At 37.9% G+C, this 16,430-nt stretch overlaps 1 protein-coding gene across 5 annotated transcripts in view; it reads left to right on the forward strand.

The window, feature by feature from the left end:
- Positions 1-496: 496 nt before the first annotated feature.
- LOC120437592 overlaps positions 497-16,430 on the forward strand; it is a 74,641-nt gene continuing 58,707 nt past the window's right edge. Inside the window, exons 1-2 of one of the 5 annotated variants that reach the window (XM_039608138.1) lie at positions 1,220-1,619; positions 2,771-2,828. In XM_039608138.1, the coding sequence (XP_039464072.1) occupies positions 2,771-2,828 (58 nt within the window). In that variant the 5' untranslated portion in view covers positions 1,220-1,619. Of the gene's footprint in view, positions 808-1,219; positions 1,620-2,599; positions 2,627-2,770; positions 2,829-16,430 lie in introns of those variants that run through there. The other 4 variants (XM_039608137.1, XM_039608136.1, XM_039608135.1 and 1 more) reach the window with 4 other exon arrangements.

Consider the following 16,430-nt stretch of genomic DNA (forward strand, 5'->3'; position numbering starts at 1 on the left):
TGCAGTAAAAACACCACATGTATATGTAGGCTACACAGCTGTGAGAGCTGGACTTTTATTTCTTAAAAAAAAAACATCCTTATTTTCACTGTGTTTGGTGTTTTTAACCTCCTAAGACCCAAACTCTTCCACAGCATGCATTTTTAATTTCTCTTTGATATTTGGGCATATTGGGGCCCGATGAATGTAAAAACAAAGAATTACCAGATTTTTTTTTTACCTGAACTTTCGTTTCTAAGAGAAATGAGAGCCACATATGAGGATATTCGTTTAAAATTGCGATAGAACAGTAGCAGTATAATGTCCTTGTAAGTGGATATCAGGCCCTTGTAGAGCAAAATTGAGCGTTTTGGTCTAAATAACCCAAAATGTGATTGTCTACATATAAGGACGCCAGGTCCTAGAAGGTTAATCAAATAATTTTGTTGTTGTCACAATAAATGTGACTTCCTGTCGTTTGTAGTCTGAACGAAGCCTGGATGTCTTCATCGTCACAGCCAGTAGGGGAGCTCTGTAGCAAAAGAGTCACTGAAGCGCTTTTACAGACGTGGTACTTACAGACGCACTTCTCTGAAAAAAACAGTCATGTTTCGGTCATGGATCAAAGTTTGTGTTTGCTGTCACTTAAGATGGATTTACACTTTTATTTTTTTCTGGATGGAGTTTTCAATCTGGCTGTCGAGGCGTCCCGAGCAGAATGAATGGACAAAACTCCTCTGCGATCAGAGGCAGCGAGCAGCTTGACAGGGAAAACTTCCAGCCACATCCCGGGGGAGCGAGAGAAACCAGACAGTTGGGTGAGAATGGGTGAGGTTTCTATTTGGTTCTTTTATTCCTTTACTTGGCGCAACGGCACCGACAGCAAATCAGCAATTCCCACTTTGACTTCCTGAAATTTCTATTTGTTCTAACTTCTTATAGCAACCTTCATTTGTCACCATCACACATATGTGTGACATGTCTGTGGATGATCTTGAAGCTGTGGCGTGTATTCTGTGGGGTCTGTGTATGTTTCTCTCTCTCTCTGGTAGTAAGGTTAGGGTTTTTATCGATCTTGAAGAACCAGCAGCTTCATTTTGTGAGAGGCAGCGGAGATGGAGCGCTAACATGTTGCGATTTTCACGTGGCTGCTGTGAACTGCGTAATTTTTCTCTCCACTTTAAACTGTAAACCGTATTTGCAGGAGATGTGCTATATCAGCTGCTCGCTTCTTCTCGCGGTAATGAAGCTGGATTGCAGTCGGCGTTTGCGCATAAAGTGAACTTCTTGACTCTGGGAACAAAGTTTCAGATATAATAGCGACCTTTCCTTATGCTCCTGTGACCATCTCATGCTGGCATCTCATAGTTTATATCGTGTGGTGTCAGTTACCATTTTATTCGTTGGGAAAAAACTGTACCAGTGGCTTTAAGAGCCGATCAACAGCAACAGAGGGCGTCAGTGATCAGCTTTGGTTTCAAATCGGCTGTGAGAGCCTGAGCTTCGCGGTTCATTTTCATCAGAAGTGTCTGCAGAAAGAAGGAGGTTTCTACGTGTAAACTGCTCACAGACAGCAAACAAAAAACAGGAAGTCCCGAAGTTACACTGAGTGTTCAAGGACCTGCACATAATCAGTCGATGTAAGCATCCTTTCAAAAATGACTTGTTATATAAAGAGTGACTGTGGTGTTAAACGAAAGTTTGATCTAGGCATGAGAAAAGAGAGGAAATAACAATGTGATTAAGGTATACACGCTTATATAAGCGGCATATGGGCGTAGGCGTGAAGGTAAAACTAGCCACTCCTAAAAAAAACAAACAACCTTCATCTAACAGTGCGCGCCTCTTCTTGTTTAACCCTTTAAGACCTACCATAGAACCAAGTCCGCCAGAGCTTATATTATATTTTTACATGCTGTGGAGCCATTTTTGGGAGTATTTCAAGTTGATATACATCAATACAACCATTATAGCCCAAATTTTAATAATATGTCTGCATTGAGTGCATAGTAATTACACAAATTGCAAAAAAGTGCAATAAACTACAAAAAAATTGAAAATCGTTTTGGTTTTTTTAACATATATTTCTAGTTAGAGAAATTTAAGAGGCTTATCCCTCAAAACTGTAAATACAAAAAAGTTGCACAAACTAGTTTCCCACCACAGGAAATTTATTTGAAGTGTCTTCATAGTTTTACTTTTGAAATACACCAATTTTTATATACTGCAGGAAAAACGAAAATAAATATTATAGTGCAAATTTGCAAAAAAGCAGCATATGCATCAAAATAAACTATTTCCAGCAGTGCAATTTGAGTTCTAAGCATCCCAGAAACGACACAGAAAGTCATAAAGTCAAAGATAACTTTTAAAAACACTAGAATAGGCTCTGAGGCCCTGACAGTAAAAAAAACTACATTTCCGCGAAAATGACGTCACTTCCGGTTTCGGGCAGGTAATGGCGGACATGCGAAAGTTCGCGCTGACGTCTATTCCAACGTAGGAAGTGTTATGAACAGCTGATCGGATCGGCAAAGCGTGTTTCTGGAATATTACGTTTTTGTTGCTGCAAGCGCTTTTTATGCAGTTTTTGCAAAGCTATATGAGGAAGGAAACTGTGACCTAGGACAAGCTGATGGCATAAGATGTAAGTATAACTTCTCCAGTTTCATATGCAAAAAAAATTATTGCGCTAGCTTACGTGGTTGCAGTGATAGAGGGATTTAAAAATAGATACGCAAATCGTAGCGGGGGCGCTACGCTCGGCTCTAAAGGGTTAATGTCTGCACAGATGTCGTTGGTTGTGGTCTTCTTCTCCCTTCACGTCTTACTGGCTTCTGGATTGAAAGGTGAGTTCATGTGTTTAGAGACAGGATGAACTAGCAGGGCACCGGTGGAGGAAGTGACTCAACCTTTGTTAAAGAAAGTGGGCACTGCTTGATGATAGTCGTTAGTGGAAATCTCACAACAGTGGCATGAAAAGCAAAAAAAAATCCAAATATCGATAGTGTTGATACCAACGTTTGTACTGATATTGAGATGACAATTTAGTTTCTGTTCCTTTCTTGTATGTAATGCTGCGTTTTCATAGAAGAGGAGACCATGCTGTCTGTGTGGGAGCTGCTCTCACATGTCACAGCAAAAACTTTCTACTTTCAGCCAAAAATGTTATTCACGGCATCTGGTGACGTCACCTCAGCAAAATGCCAGTGTTGTAGGATACAGCATGGATAGCGGTATAAAGTTAAGATCCAGGTCATGATTCAGAGGTTGTATATATAAATATTAAATCTACAAAGTTTAGATGCAAATATTTTCTTTTCTCAGTACAATTTATTTTAAAGCTTGACTGACTTCATATTTTGCAGATTTAAAACAAAAAATGATTAAATATGATTCTTTATTGTTAAAGATCAAGCTGCCAAGCAGTAAGTGTACAGTCCTCTCCAGGTGTAACATTAACCCTCTGGGTTTGTTCAAAATCACTACCCTTTCACCTTGTTCGTGGCCAAAAGTGGCCACCAACAGATTAGGTCTGTAATTTTTATTATTTTTATGTTTTTTTGCCATTTCTTCTGCATAAAGCTTTTAACTAACTTCAGTTCTTTTCATAAATATAAAATAATTATTACTTTTTAAATTTTTAACCCTTTAAACACCAGTTTGTTTGTCCACTGTACTAGCTGGAAGACAACCTCAAATCTCGCAATTTTATATAATTGCAGTGCTAGTGGAATTTCTTGTATTATTAATAGTAGAGTCTAGGACATGTAATTGAGTCACATCAACATTGATTATTAGTGTGAATGCTTGTAAAAGCATTCACAGTATTGTTCTTCTAATCTTTATTATTAGTGTGAATGCTTGTAAAAGCATTCACAGTATTGTTCTTCTAATCTTTATTAGTGTGAATGCTTGTAAAAGCATTCACAGTATTGTTCTTCTAATCTTTATTATTAGTGTGAATGCTTGTAAAAGCATTCACAGTATTGTTCTTCTAATCTTTATTAGTGTGAATGCTTGTAAAAGCATTCACAGTATTGTTCTTCTAATCTTTATTAGTGTGAATGCTTGTAAAAGCATTCACAGTATTGTTGTTGTAATCTTTATTCTATTTTATTATTATCTATTCCGTACGTTTTTTGTACTGTATCTCCTTCAAAACCGTTCAACTTAGAAAAACCATTCAAACACCATTAGATTCCTCTTCTTTTGGACATGACTGCTTCTACTTTTCTCATTTATAACATTTATATTTTTAAAATTATTCAACTTTTTTCAACAAAAATTTCCCATGTATTTCAATGGGGAGACCCTTCAAATTCTCCTTCAACTTACTCGTCTTTAAACTGTATCTACTTCAACATAGGTTGACATAGAGCCACCATTCAAACTTTAAAACGAAGACAAGACATTCAACTATTCAACTTGTATTTATCTTTTCAATATCTGTTATACTTTTTCTTCAGTTCCAGTTTAAGTTTCATGATGTTTTTTCAGCCGTTTCAGAGTTTATAATGGGTGTGTATGGGACGGAATGTTGGGGCTAGAGTGAGACAGCTCAACTGCTAGAGTGAGAGGAGCAAAAAAATTCATCTTAAAATCTTTTTTAAAACTGCTGCTGTGTCCGCAGCGTTTGCTCTACTGGTCTGATTTTACCCCGAAAACGTAGCCATCGCTGTCCTCTTTCATCCAATGTGTTTACTATTGTACTAGGTGTTATGGTTCTTTCATAAATGTCACCAAAGCACAGCCTCCTCCCTCCAACTCCTCCATAGACTCTAATGTTAAAATGGCTCAGAAGGTTCGTTTGAAAACCAGAAGTACAGGCTGTCTTTACACTGTCACCACGTCCATATAATAAACTCCACAAGCATGAAAACTGAGAATTAGGTAGACTGGACATTGCTGGCGCTCACGGTGAAAGAATTTCGTCAATAGGACCTGTACTTTTCATTTGGGAGCGATTTGTTTCGACCTGACTTTTCTGTTCATTTTAAGCAGCAAAAGTGAGGTGCATGTCTGTGTGCGTGTGTACTGAGCCATTGGGTGCAGTCACTATAGCAACCAGGCTCACACCTGCCTGCCTAACGAGCTCTGTCTCTCACTGTGCCAAGATTCATCTTAAACACTTCTCTTTCAACTGCTGCTGTGTCCACAGTGTTTGCTCTACAGCCATCATTTTACCCTCAAAACGAAGCCATCGTTCTTCTCTTTCCAACACTGTGTCTTTCAAAGCTCAGAGATGTAAACCTTTAAAAGTGTGTGGATCCAAGTGGAGGGTTCACATTTTAGTCATTCAGTTATTCAAAGAATATGAACTTTTAATATTCATTCAGAGGTTTTTGACTCTAAATTTTCTTTTCTCATTTCTTAGGTTTTTCTAATTTTTATTGAAAACTTTTCAGCTATTTTCCAATTTCTTCTGTGTGATTTTCAGCTTTTAGCAGTTCAGGACTTTTAATTTTTAAACTGAAAACAAGTTTTTTTTTTATCTCATTCAACATTTTTAACTTAAAATTCAGCAATTAATTTATTTCAGTGCATACATTCAGATTCAAGCATTCACACTGCAGTTTCTTCAGAAAATGCACTTTCTAGTTATTATTATTATTATATTTTATTATATATTCCGACGTTTTTTTGTACTGTATCTCCTTCAAAACCGTTCAACTTAGAAAACCATTCAAACACCGTTAGATTCCTCTTCTTTTGGACATGACTGCTTCTATTTTTCTCATTTTTAACATTTATATTTTTAATTTTATTCAACTTTTTTCAACAAAAATTTCCCATGTATTTCAATGGGGAGACCCTTCAAATCCTCATTCAACTTACTCATTTTTAAACTCCTACTACTTCCACATACGTTGACATAGATCCACCATTCAAACTTTAAAACGAAGACAAGACATTCAACTATTCAACTTGTATTTATCTTTTCAATATCTGTTATACTTTTTCTTCAGTTCCAGTTTAAGTTTCATGATGTTTTTTCAGCCATTTCAGAGTTTATAATGGGTGTGTATGGGACGGAATGTTGGAGGTTAGAGTGAGAGCTTCAACTGCCAGAGTGAGAGGAGCAAAAAAATTAATCTTAAAATATTTTTTAAAACTGCTGCTGTGTCCGCAGCGTTTGCTCTACCGGTCTGATTTTACCCTCAAAACGTAGCCATTGCTGTCCTCTTTCATCCAATGTGTTTACTATTGTCCTAGGTGTTATGGTTCTTTCATAAATGTCACCAAAGCACAGCCTCCTCCCTCCAACTCCTCCATAGACTCTAATGTTAAAATGGCTCAGAAGGTTCGTTTGAAAATCAGAAGAGCATGGTGTTTTTACACTGTCACCACGTCCATATAATAAACTCCACAGGCATGAAAACTGAGAATTAGGTAGACTAGACATTGCTGCCGCTCACGGTGAAAGAATTTCGTCAATAGGACCTGTACTTTTCATTTGGGAAGGATTTGTTTGGGGCTGACGTTTCTGTTCATTTTAAGCAGCAAAAGTGAGGTGCATGTCTCTGTGCGTGTGTATGGAGCCCCTGGCTCAGTCACTATAGCAACCAGGCTCACACCTGCCTGCCTAACGAGCTCTGTCTCTCACTGTGCCAAGATTCATCTTAAACACTTCTCTTTCAACAGCTGCTGTGTCCACAGTGTTTGCTCTACAGCCATCATTTTACCCTCAAAACGAAGCCATCGTTGTTCTCTTTCCAACAGCGTGTCTTTCAAAGCTCAGAGATGTAAACCTTTAAAACTGTGTGGATCCAAATGGAGGGATCATATTTTAGTCATTCAGTGATTCAAAGAATATGAACTTTTAATATTCATTCAGATGTTTTCTGACTCTAAATAGTCTTTTCTCATTACTCAGGTTTTTCTAATTTACATTTAAAACATTTTCAGCTATTTTCCAACTTCTTCTCTGTGCTTGTCAGCTTTTAGCAGTTCAGCACTTTTGTTTTCAGGTGAAAATTTCTGTATTTTTCATCTCATTCAACATTTTTAACTTAAAATTCAGCAATTAATTCTTTTCAGTGCATATATTCAGATTCAAGCATTCACACTGCAGTTTCTTCAGAAAATGCACTTTCTAGTTATTATTAGTGTGAATGCTTGTAAAAGCATTCACAGTATTGTTCTTCTAATCTTTATTATTGTGTGGATGCCCTAAAGGGCTTCCACACTATTGTGTTCCTGTTTCTCTTTATTCTTTATCTTTATTCTTCTAGTTGCTCCGTTTTTTGGCACTTAACTACTCCTCCAGTTTTCAGCCGATTTTCTCCGTTCAAACTCTAAACTGTTCTGCTCTTTCTGCTAATGACTGCTATGACTTTTGGTGTTTATTAATGTTATACTTTTTAAAATATTACACTTTTTTCCTTTAATTTGTCCCATTGAAATGAATGGGAAACTTCCACAATTCTGTGCAATTAACTCAGAGTGAGCACTGGTCCTTTCTGAAACTTCTCTTCATGTCCGAACAACTTCTTGCTGCTCACTCAATTTTCACTCAACCCCTATAAACTATACATCAAAACGTAGGTATTTTTGCTGGCTTTCAGGCAATGTCACTATCTTTATTGTGAGATTTACCGTTTTTTCGCAATTTGCCTCGAAGTGACACAAGGTCTCAATACTCCCCATTCAAAGTCTATGGGGAGGTTTTGAAATTCAGAGCTGAAATTCTGTAACGGGAGGCATTTTAAAATCGCCATTTCTCTTTAACAAAGCAAAGTTAGGACATGAGGCTTGTGCCCATATATCTTCAGACACTGCTGACACTCACAGTGGAAGCAGTTTTTACAATTATCTTACCGTTGAGCAATGAATTACGTTTGTTTGAGGGGTGGAAATCTGTCCTTCTCTCAGTCTTCAAACTCTGGAAATGAAGCCGTTTCTTCTCTCGTCATATCTCCGCGACGAAGGTAGAACGAGCTATGGAAATCGCAGTCAAAATACACCAAAGTCCGCTGATTCACCCAGTACAAGAATTATGCTGCTAGCCCTCCTAGTTTTTGAGTTACACAACGTTTTGTAACTCCAAAAAACGGCGTTTTTCGCCTCTCACCGCGATCTATTTTCTGACTGCCCAAGTATCTGTCTTTCAGACCACCGCCCCCTTTCCAGGTGGCGCAATCAGTAATGACACAGCTCTGCAGCTCAAAGGTCGTGGGTTCAATCCCACCTTGGTCCACTTTTTTTTTTCACTACAAATTTATACACTATCACAGACCTGTAATTTATATTGCTAATCTATTACAATTCTGCAAAGTTTTATGATTTTAGCAGCTTTTCTAATATGGACCTCAGATTCTTGTTAACGCTCCATGGCAGAAACAAGTACACAGCCTGATGAAGCAGACAGAGGCAGTACCTCTGATTGGTGAATTTGAGCAGAACCAGGTTGTTCTTTCATTTCATTTCTTTATTTATTTCACACATGGTTCAACAGTGTTTCTTTTTCTACATACAGAACCTTCTGCCTCTTTTCAGCAGAAATTCTGCTCATTCACCTCATCTCTTGTGTTGGAGTGCCCTCTTGTGGCGCCTTTTGGGTAGTGCCTTAGTGAACACTGCAAAGAAGTGGTATCAGACTGGTTTGTAGTGGAGGAATTTGTTGCCAGTTTCTTTCATCTTTAATCCGTATTCATGTTGTAATGTAGTAACTTTTGTGGCACAAATAACACCATATGGCAGAAACACTATGTTTTGGCACAAATACTTTGATTTGGTATACTTTAGCTTCTTCACCCCTTTTCAGCAAAATTTTCATTTTTTTCACCCCTTTTCAGCACAAATTCCAGCTTTTTTGGCTGTATTCAGAAAAAAGACAACTCTTTTGAGCAGAAACTCTGCTGATTCATCTCTTTTCGGCGCAAGTTTCTGCTCCTTTGCCTCTTTTCTGCAGAAATTCTGCTGATGCACCTCTTTTCTGCAAAATTTTCAGCCTTTTCACCTCTTATCAGCACAATTCTCAGCAGCTTCTGCTCATTTCAGCAGAATTGTCCATCTCTCCACCTCTTCTTTGTAAGAATGACTTTGGCTCAGGGAAATGAATAGCCGCCTTTGAGCAGAAATTCTGCTGATTCATCTCTTTTCAGCGCAAGTTATTGCTTCTTTACCTCTTTTCTGCAGAAATTCTGCTGATTCACCTCTTTTCTGCAAAATTTTCAGCCTTTTCACTTCTTCTCAGCACAATTCTCAGCAGCTTCTGCTCATTTAGCAAAATTGCCCCTTTCTCCATCTCTTGTTTTTGCGAGAATGAGTTTGGTTCAGTGAGATGAGCAGCTGCCTTGAGACCAGAACGGCCAGGTTCAAATCCCGGTCATGGCAAAACCTGTTTTCAGTTTTCTCTTTTGTTCTTTTTGTTCTACCTCTTTTCTGCAGATATTCTGCTGATTTATCTCTTTTCTGCAAACTTTTCAGCCTTTTTGCCTCTTCTCAGCACAAAAAATGAGCAGCTTCTGCTCATTTTAGCAGAATTGTCAGTCTCTCCTCCTCTTTTTTGAGAGAATGAGTTTAGCTCAGTGAGATGAGTAGCTGCCTTGAGTCCAGGAGGGCCAGGTTCAAATCCTGCTCAGCGCAAAACTTTTTTTTTCACCACCATACAACTTTTTGCAACTTTTCAGCTTTTTCAGCTTTTCAGCAGACAGCTTCAGCGTTAAGGCATCCACACAGCATTTTCGCAGGAAATGCAAACTTTTTCTAGTTGTGTGGATGCTTTATGCATCCACACTATTGAGTTCCTGTTTCTCTTTATTCTTTATTCTACTTTATTATTATTCCAGTTGCCACTTTTTGTACGTTTTTTGGCACTTAACTAGTCCCACAATTTTCAGCCGATTTTCACCGTTCAAATTTTAAACTATTCTGCTATTTCTGCTAATTCCTGCTATGACTTTTGGTATTTTATACTGTTATACTTTTTAAAATATTAAGCTTTTTTCCTTTAATTTGTCCCATTGAAATGAATGGGAAACTTCTGCAATTCTGCTAAAACTTGCTTGTTTTTGAAACTTAACTACTTTTTCCTACTTTCACATAGAACAACCATTCAAACTTTAAAATGTTCACAAATTATTGGGCTATTCATAAATGATTCAGCTTTTTCATATCTGTTACCGTTTTCATCTTATCCCTCTTTAAGTTTTGAGTTGCAAAATTGTAATTTTTCACAAAATACATGCGTTGTTATGGTTGCTATGCAGTTGGTTCTAAGTGAGCCACTGTACCTTTGGCAATTTTCTCTTCATGTCCGAACAACTTCTTGCTACTCACTCAATTTTCACTCAACCCACACAAATTATACATCAAAACGTAGGTATTTTTGCTGGCTTTCAGAAAATGTCACCATCATTGTTGTGAAATTTATAGAATTTTGGCAAATCTCCTCAGACCAACACAAAGTCAGAAAACTCTCCATAGAAAGTCAATGGAGAGTTTGTTCAAAATCATCGCTTGATTTCTGTAATGAGAGGCATATTCGAATCGTCATATCTCCTTAACGAAGCGGGTTACGACATGAGGCTTGTCCCGTATATCTTCAGACACTCCTGACGCTCACAATTCAAGAATTATTTTCTCACCTATTACCGTTCTGAAATGAGTTAGACTTGTTTGAGGGTAGGAAATTCGTCGTTCGCTCAGATTTCTTCAGATTTCAAACTCTGGAAATGAACCACTTTTTCTCTCGTCATATCTTTTGATAGATTTCCACAAAGACCTGAAAATTTCCATGACTGTTCACCAAAGCCTGCTGTCTCTTACGGTGAAAGAATTATATCGATACTCCAAATAGATTTAGAGTTAGAAAGCGTTGTTTGAGGGCAAGTCAAGGCAGTTTTGCTTTGCTCTACTCAGTTATGGTGCATTACAAGTCAAATATCTTTAATAATTCATATTTTAATGATAAATTGTAAACACTTTAAGATTCCCCATCTCTTCTGAACAAAACGGTGTAAGAATGACCGTTCTAGCCCCTACGGTTAGGAAATTATGGCCATTTGTTTGAGAGGAATCCTCACTATGAAAAATACACTGCAGAAATCCTGTCTCTGTGCTCTGTGTGTGTAAAACGGCTGCACCTGTTTTGGCGGGGAAAAAGTACACAGGCTCTCTGATTGGTGGATTCAAATTTAGCAGCTCCCAGGCTGCTTGACTGACCTAGAAACTTGATTTTTTCTCAGTGTGTGTGTGTGTGTGTGTGTGTGTGTGTGTGTGTGTGTGTGTGTGTGTGTGTGTGTGTGTGTGTGTGTGTGTGAGAGAGAGAGAGAGAGAGAGAGAGAGAGGCGAGAGAGAGTTTTTATGGGAGCATCTTATTGTATGATTTAAATTCAATATATTTAGACTGGTTGACTGAATTTGATCCTGTGTGTGTCTCTCTGTGCTTGTGGGACTTTTGCAGCTGTCCATTTTGCTTTTCCAATTTTTCTATTTAAGTTATTACTATCGTGCTAAGTCATAGCATTTGTGCTGCTTTTCAGTATTTGTGCTAAATACAGCATTTCTGCTAAATCATACTATTTCTGCTATTTTATAAGATTTGTGCTAAATACAGCATTTGTGCTAAATCATACTATTTCTGCTATTTTATAGGATTTGTACTTAATATAATATTTCTGCTTAATTATAGTATTTCTGCCATTTTATAGTATTTGTGCTAAAACATAGTATTTCTACTAAATGCAGTATTTCTGGGTAATCATTGTATTTCTATATATTTCTGCCAGGTCCCCAGGGAGTCAGTCCTAATATTCAAATTGACATATCAGGACCTGGACGGCTTCCCAGCCAGCCAATCATATCTGAGTCCTGACACATTCAAATTTGCATATTGGGACCTTCATGGCTTCCCAGCCAGCCAATCATATCTGAGTCCTGGCACATTCAAATTTGCATATTGGGACCTTCATGGCTTCCCAGCCAGCCAATCATATCTGAGTCCTGGCACATTTAAATTTGCATATTGGGACCTATTCCCTATGTCTTCTGAATAAAATGGTCTAAGAATGACTGTTTTAGCCCCTACGGTTAGAAATTTATGGCTGTTTGTTTGAGGGGAATTCTCACTATGAGAAATAGACTGCAAAAATCCTGTCTCTCTCTGTGCTGCATGTGTAAAAGCCTGCACTTGGTGCACCAGTTTTGGCGGGAAAAAGCACACAGCCTCTCTGATTGGTGGATTCAAATTGAGAAGGTCACAGCTGTTTGACTGACCTAGAAACATGCTGTTAACAGCCCCTGTTCACTTTCTGCTGCTGCTGCTGCTGCTGTGTGTGTGTGTGTGTGTGTGTGTGTGTGAGAGAGAGAGAGACAGGGAAAGGGAGGGCGAGAGAGAGTTTTTATGGGAGCATCTTATTGTATGATTTTAATTCAATATATTTAGACTGGTTGACTGAATTTGGTCCTGTGTGTGTCTCTCTGTGCATGTGTGTTTCAATATGTGTCCATATTTGTGATTGTGTGACTGTTATACTTTTTTTGCTGATTTTCTTTTCATTTAACAATTACATTTGAGGGACCCTTAGCATGTTCAGGATTTTTCAGCTGTCCATTTTGCTTTTCCAATTTTTTCTATTTAAGTTATTACTATTGTGCTAAGTCATAGCATTTCTGCTGCTTTTCAGTATTTGTGCTAAATACAGCATTTCTGCTATTTTATAAGATTTGTGCTAAATATAGTATTTCTGCCAAATATAGTATTTCTGTCAAATTACAGCATTTCTGCTATGTTGTACTGTTTCTCTAAATCATAGTATTTCTGTAATGTTTAAGAATGTTTGGTGTTAAGGTTCAATGTTGAGAGAGGAATCCAAAAATAACCACAGATCCGGTCCGTGTGCAATTAGACAGCATTTTAATAAATACATGTGTGAGTCCGACCGCTGTGCAGATTTCAGCGTCGAACTGAACTTACAATCATTAGACAAAGGCTTTATAGGGTTTGCAGTCTTCCTGTTACCAGGCAGACTTAAACAAAGCATACGTCACTCCAAAACCACAATGACTCTTAACATAGTCTAAAAAACAACATCGTCTTCGGCGTCGACGGCAGGTGCTTCCTGTCTCCATCCTGCCCAGGCTTATCTTCCTGGAACATCAAGTCCATGTTCTGCACAAAATGTCACTCATACAGGCACAACTTTGCAGTTATAAACTCTTACCTACTAACTGAGTCTATCTGTGTGTGTGTGCACGCATGGGGCGTGCATGCATGCTGTGTACTGCGACGTGTCATGACCTCTCGTACTATATGTGTCTGTATGTGTGTCTCGCCCTTAAATGCTCTCTTTGCTTTCAGTTTCACTTCTGCAAAAGCCTGCAACTTCAAAAGCCTATAACTTCCTGTCTCTGCCCTCTACACAGAAACACTGAGATCACAGAAGCATTAAAAACATTTAAAATTATAGATTCAACTCAACCGTTTAAAGTGGTTCTTCTTGGACCTGTAATAAAGACTAATATAATACCCATATATTTGAACATCTGAATGCCCCTGAATGCAACATCACTATTAACATGAAATGGTAATGATGATTATAAAAATAGCAGCAAATAATAGCAGTAAAATATTCCTACTCCTCTCACTCGGAGGAGTCATAACTTTGTTGGATTTCCACAGAGACCTGAAAATTTCCATGACTGTTCACCAAAGCCTGCTGTCTCTTACGGTGAAAGAATGATATCTATACTCCAAATAGATTTAGAGTTAGAAAGCGTTGTTTGAGGGCAAGTCAAGGCAGATTTCACTTGCCTCTACTCAGTTATGGTGCATTAGAAGTCAAATATCTTCAATAATTCATATTTTAATGATAAATTGTCAACACTTTAAGATTCCCCATCTCTTCTGAACAAAGCGGTGTAAGAATGACCATTCTAGCCCCTACGGTTAGGAAATTATGGCCATTTGTTTGAGAGGAATCCTCACTATGAGAAATTCACTGCAGAAATCCTGTCTTTGTGCTCTGTGTGTGTAAAACGGCTGCACCTGTTTTGGCGGGAAAAAGTACACAGCCTCTCTGATTGGTGGATTCAAATTTAGCAGCTCCCAGGCTGCTTGACTGACCTAGAAACTTGATTTTCTCTCCTGTGTGTGTGTGTGTGTGTGTGTGTGTGTGTGTGTGTGTGTGTGTGACAGAGAGAGAGAGAGAGGGCGAGAGAGAGTTTTTATGGGAGCATCTTATTGTATGATTTAAATTCAATATATTTAGACTGGTTGACTGAATTTGATCCTGTGTGTGTCTCTCTGTGCTTGTGGGACTTTTGCAGCTGTCCATTTTGCTTTTCCAATTTTTCTATTTAAGTTATTACTATTGTGCTAAGTCATAGCATTTGTGCTGCTTTTCAGTATTTGTGCTAAATACAGCATTTGTGCTAAATCATACAGCATTTCTGCTATTTTATAGGATTTGTACTTAATATAATATTTCTGCTTAATTATAGTATTTCTGCCATTTTATAGTATTTGTGCTAAAACATAGTATTTCTACTAAATGCAGTATTTCTGGGTAATCATTGTATTTCTATATATTTCTGCCAGGTCCCCAGGGAGTCAGTCCTAATATTCAAATTTACATATCAGGACCTGGACGGCTTCCCAGCCAGCCAATCATATCTGAGTCCTGGCACATTTAAATTTGCATATTGGGGCATTCATGGCTTCCCAGCCAGCCAATCATATCTGACTCCTGGCACATTCAAATTTGCATATTGGGACCTTCATGGCTTCTCAGCCAGCCAATCATATCTGAGTCCTGGCACATTCAAATTTGCATATTGTTGCCTTCATGGCTTCCCAGCCAGCCAATCATATCTGAGTCCTGGCACATTCAAATTTGCATATTGGGACCTTCATGGCTTCCCAGCCAGCCAATCATATCTGAGACCTGGCACATTTAAATTTGCATATTGGGACCTTCGTGGCTTCTAAGCCCACCAATCATCTATGTCATATATCTCTAATATTTCATATTTTTATTTTAAATGGTCAGCATTTCAAGATTCCCCTATGTCTTCTGAATAAAATGGTCTAAGAATGACTGTTTTAGCCCCTACGGTTAGAAATTTATGGCTGTTTGTTTGAGGGGAATTCTCACTATGAGAAATAGACTGCAAAAATCCTGTCTCTCTCTGTGCTGCATGTGTAAAAGCCTGCACTTGGTGCACCAGTTTTGGCGGGAAAAAGCACACAGCCTCTCTGATTGGTGGATTCAAATTGAGAAGGTCACAGCTGTTTGACTGACCTAGAAACATGCTGTTAACAGCCCCTGTTCACTTTCTGCTGCTGCTGCTGCTGTGTGTGTGTGTGTGTGTGTGTGTGTGTGTGTGTGTGTGTGTGTGTGTGTGTGTGTGTGTGTGTGTGTGTGTGTGAGACAGAGAGAGAGAGAAAGGGAGGGCGAGAGAGAGTTTTTATGGGAGCATCTTATTGTATGATTTTAATTCAATATATTTAGACTGGTTGACTGAATTTGGTCCTGTGTGTGTCTCTCTGTGCATGTGTGTTTCAATATGTGTCCATATTTGTGATTGTGTGACTGTTATACTTTTTTTGCTGATTTTCTTTTCATTTAACAATTACATTTGAGGGACCCTTAGCATGTTCAGGATTTTTCAGCTGTCCATTTTGCTTTTCCAATTTTTCTATTTAAGTTATTACTATTGTGCTAAGTCATAGCATTTCTGCTGCTTTTCAGTATTTGTGCTAAATACAGCATTTCTGCTATTTTATAAGATTTGTGCTAAATATAGTATTTCTGTCAAATTACAGCATTTCTGCTATGTTGTACTGTTTCTCTAAATCATAGTATTTCTGTAATGTTTAAGAATGTTTGGCTAAATATATTCTTTCTGTTATCTTATACTATTTCTCCTAAATTCTTGTATTTTTGAGAAGTTATCGTGTTTCTGGTAAGTTACAATATTTCTGCTAAGTTCTGCTATGCTATTGTATTTCTGCCAAGTATTATGTTTCCTCTAAGATATTGCAGTTCTGCTAAGTCACTACATTTTAGCAAAGTTCCTTTGCTTCTGCAAAGATTTTACAATTTCTGCAACTTTTCAGCTTTTTCAGCTAGTTTCAGCAGAAAGCTTCAGCTTTAAAGCATCCACACTGCATTTTCGCAGGAAATGCAAATTCTTCTAGTTATTATTCTAGTTGCTTCCGTACGTTTTTTGGACTTTAACTACTTAAACAATTTTCAGCCGATTTTCACCGTTCAAATTTTAAACTATTCAGCTTTTTCTGCTAACGACTGCTATGACTTTTGGTATTTTTAACTGTTATACTTTTTAAAATATTAAGCTTTTTTCCTTTAATTTGTCCCATTGAAATGAATGGGAAACTTCCACAATTCTGCTAAAACTTGCTTGTTTTTGAAACTGAACCACTTTTTCATACTTTCGCCTAGAACAACCATTCAAATTTTAAAATGTTCACAAATTATTGG

Source organism: Oreochromis aureus, linkage group 3, assembly GCF_013358895.1.
Source record: "Oreochromis aureus strain Israel breed Guangdong linkage group 3, ZZ_aureus, whole genome shotgun sequence".
In the NCBI taxonomy this organism is placed as follows: Eukaryota; Metazoa; Chordata; class Actinopteri; order Cichliformes; family Cichlidae; genus Oreochromis; species Oreochromis aureus.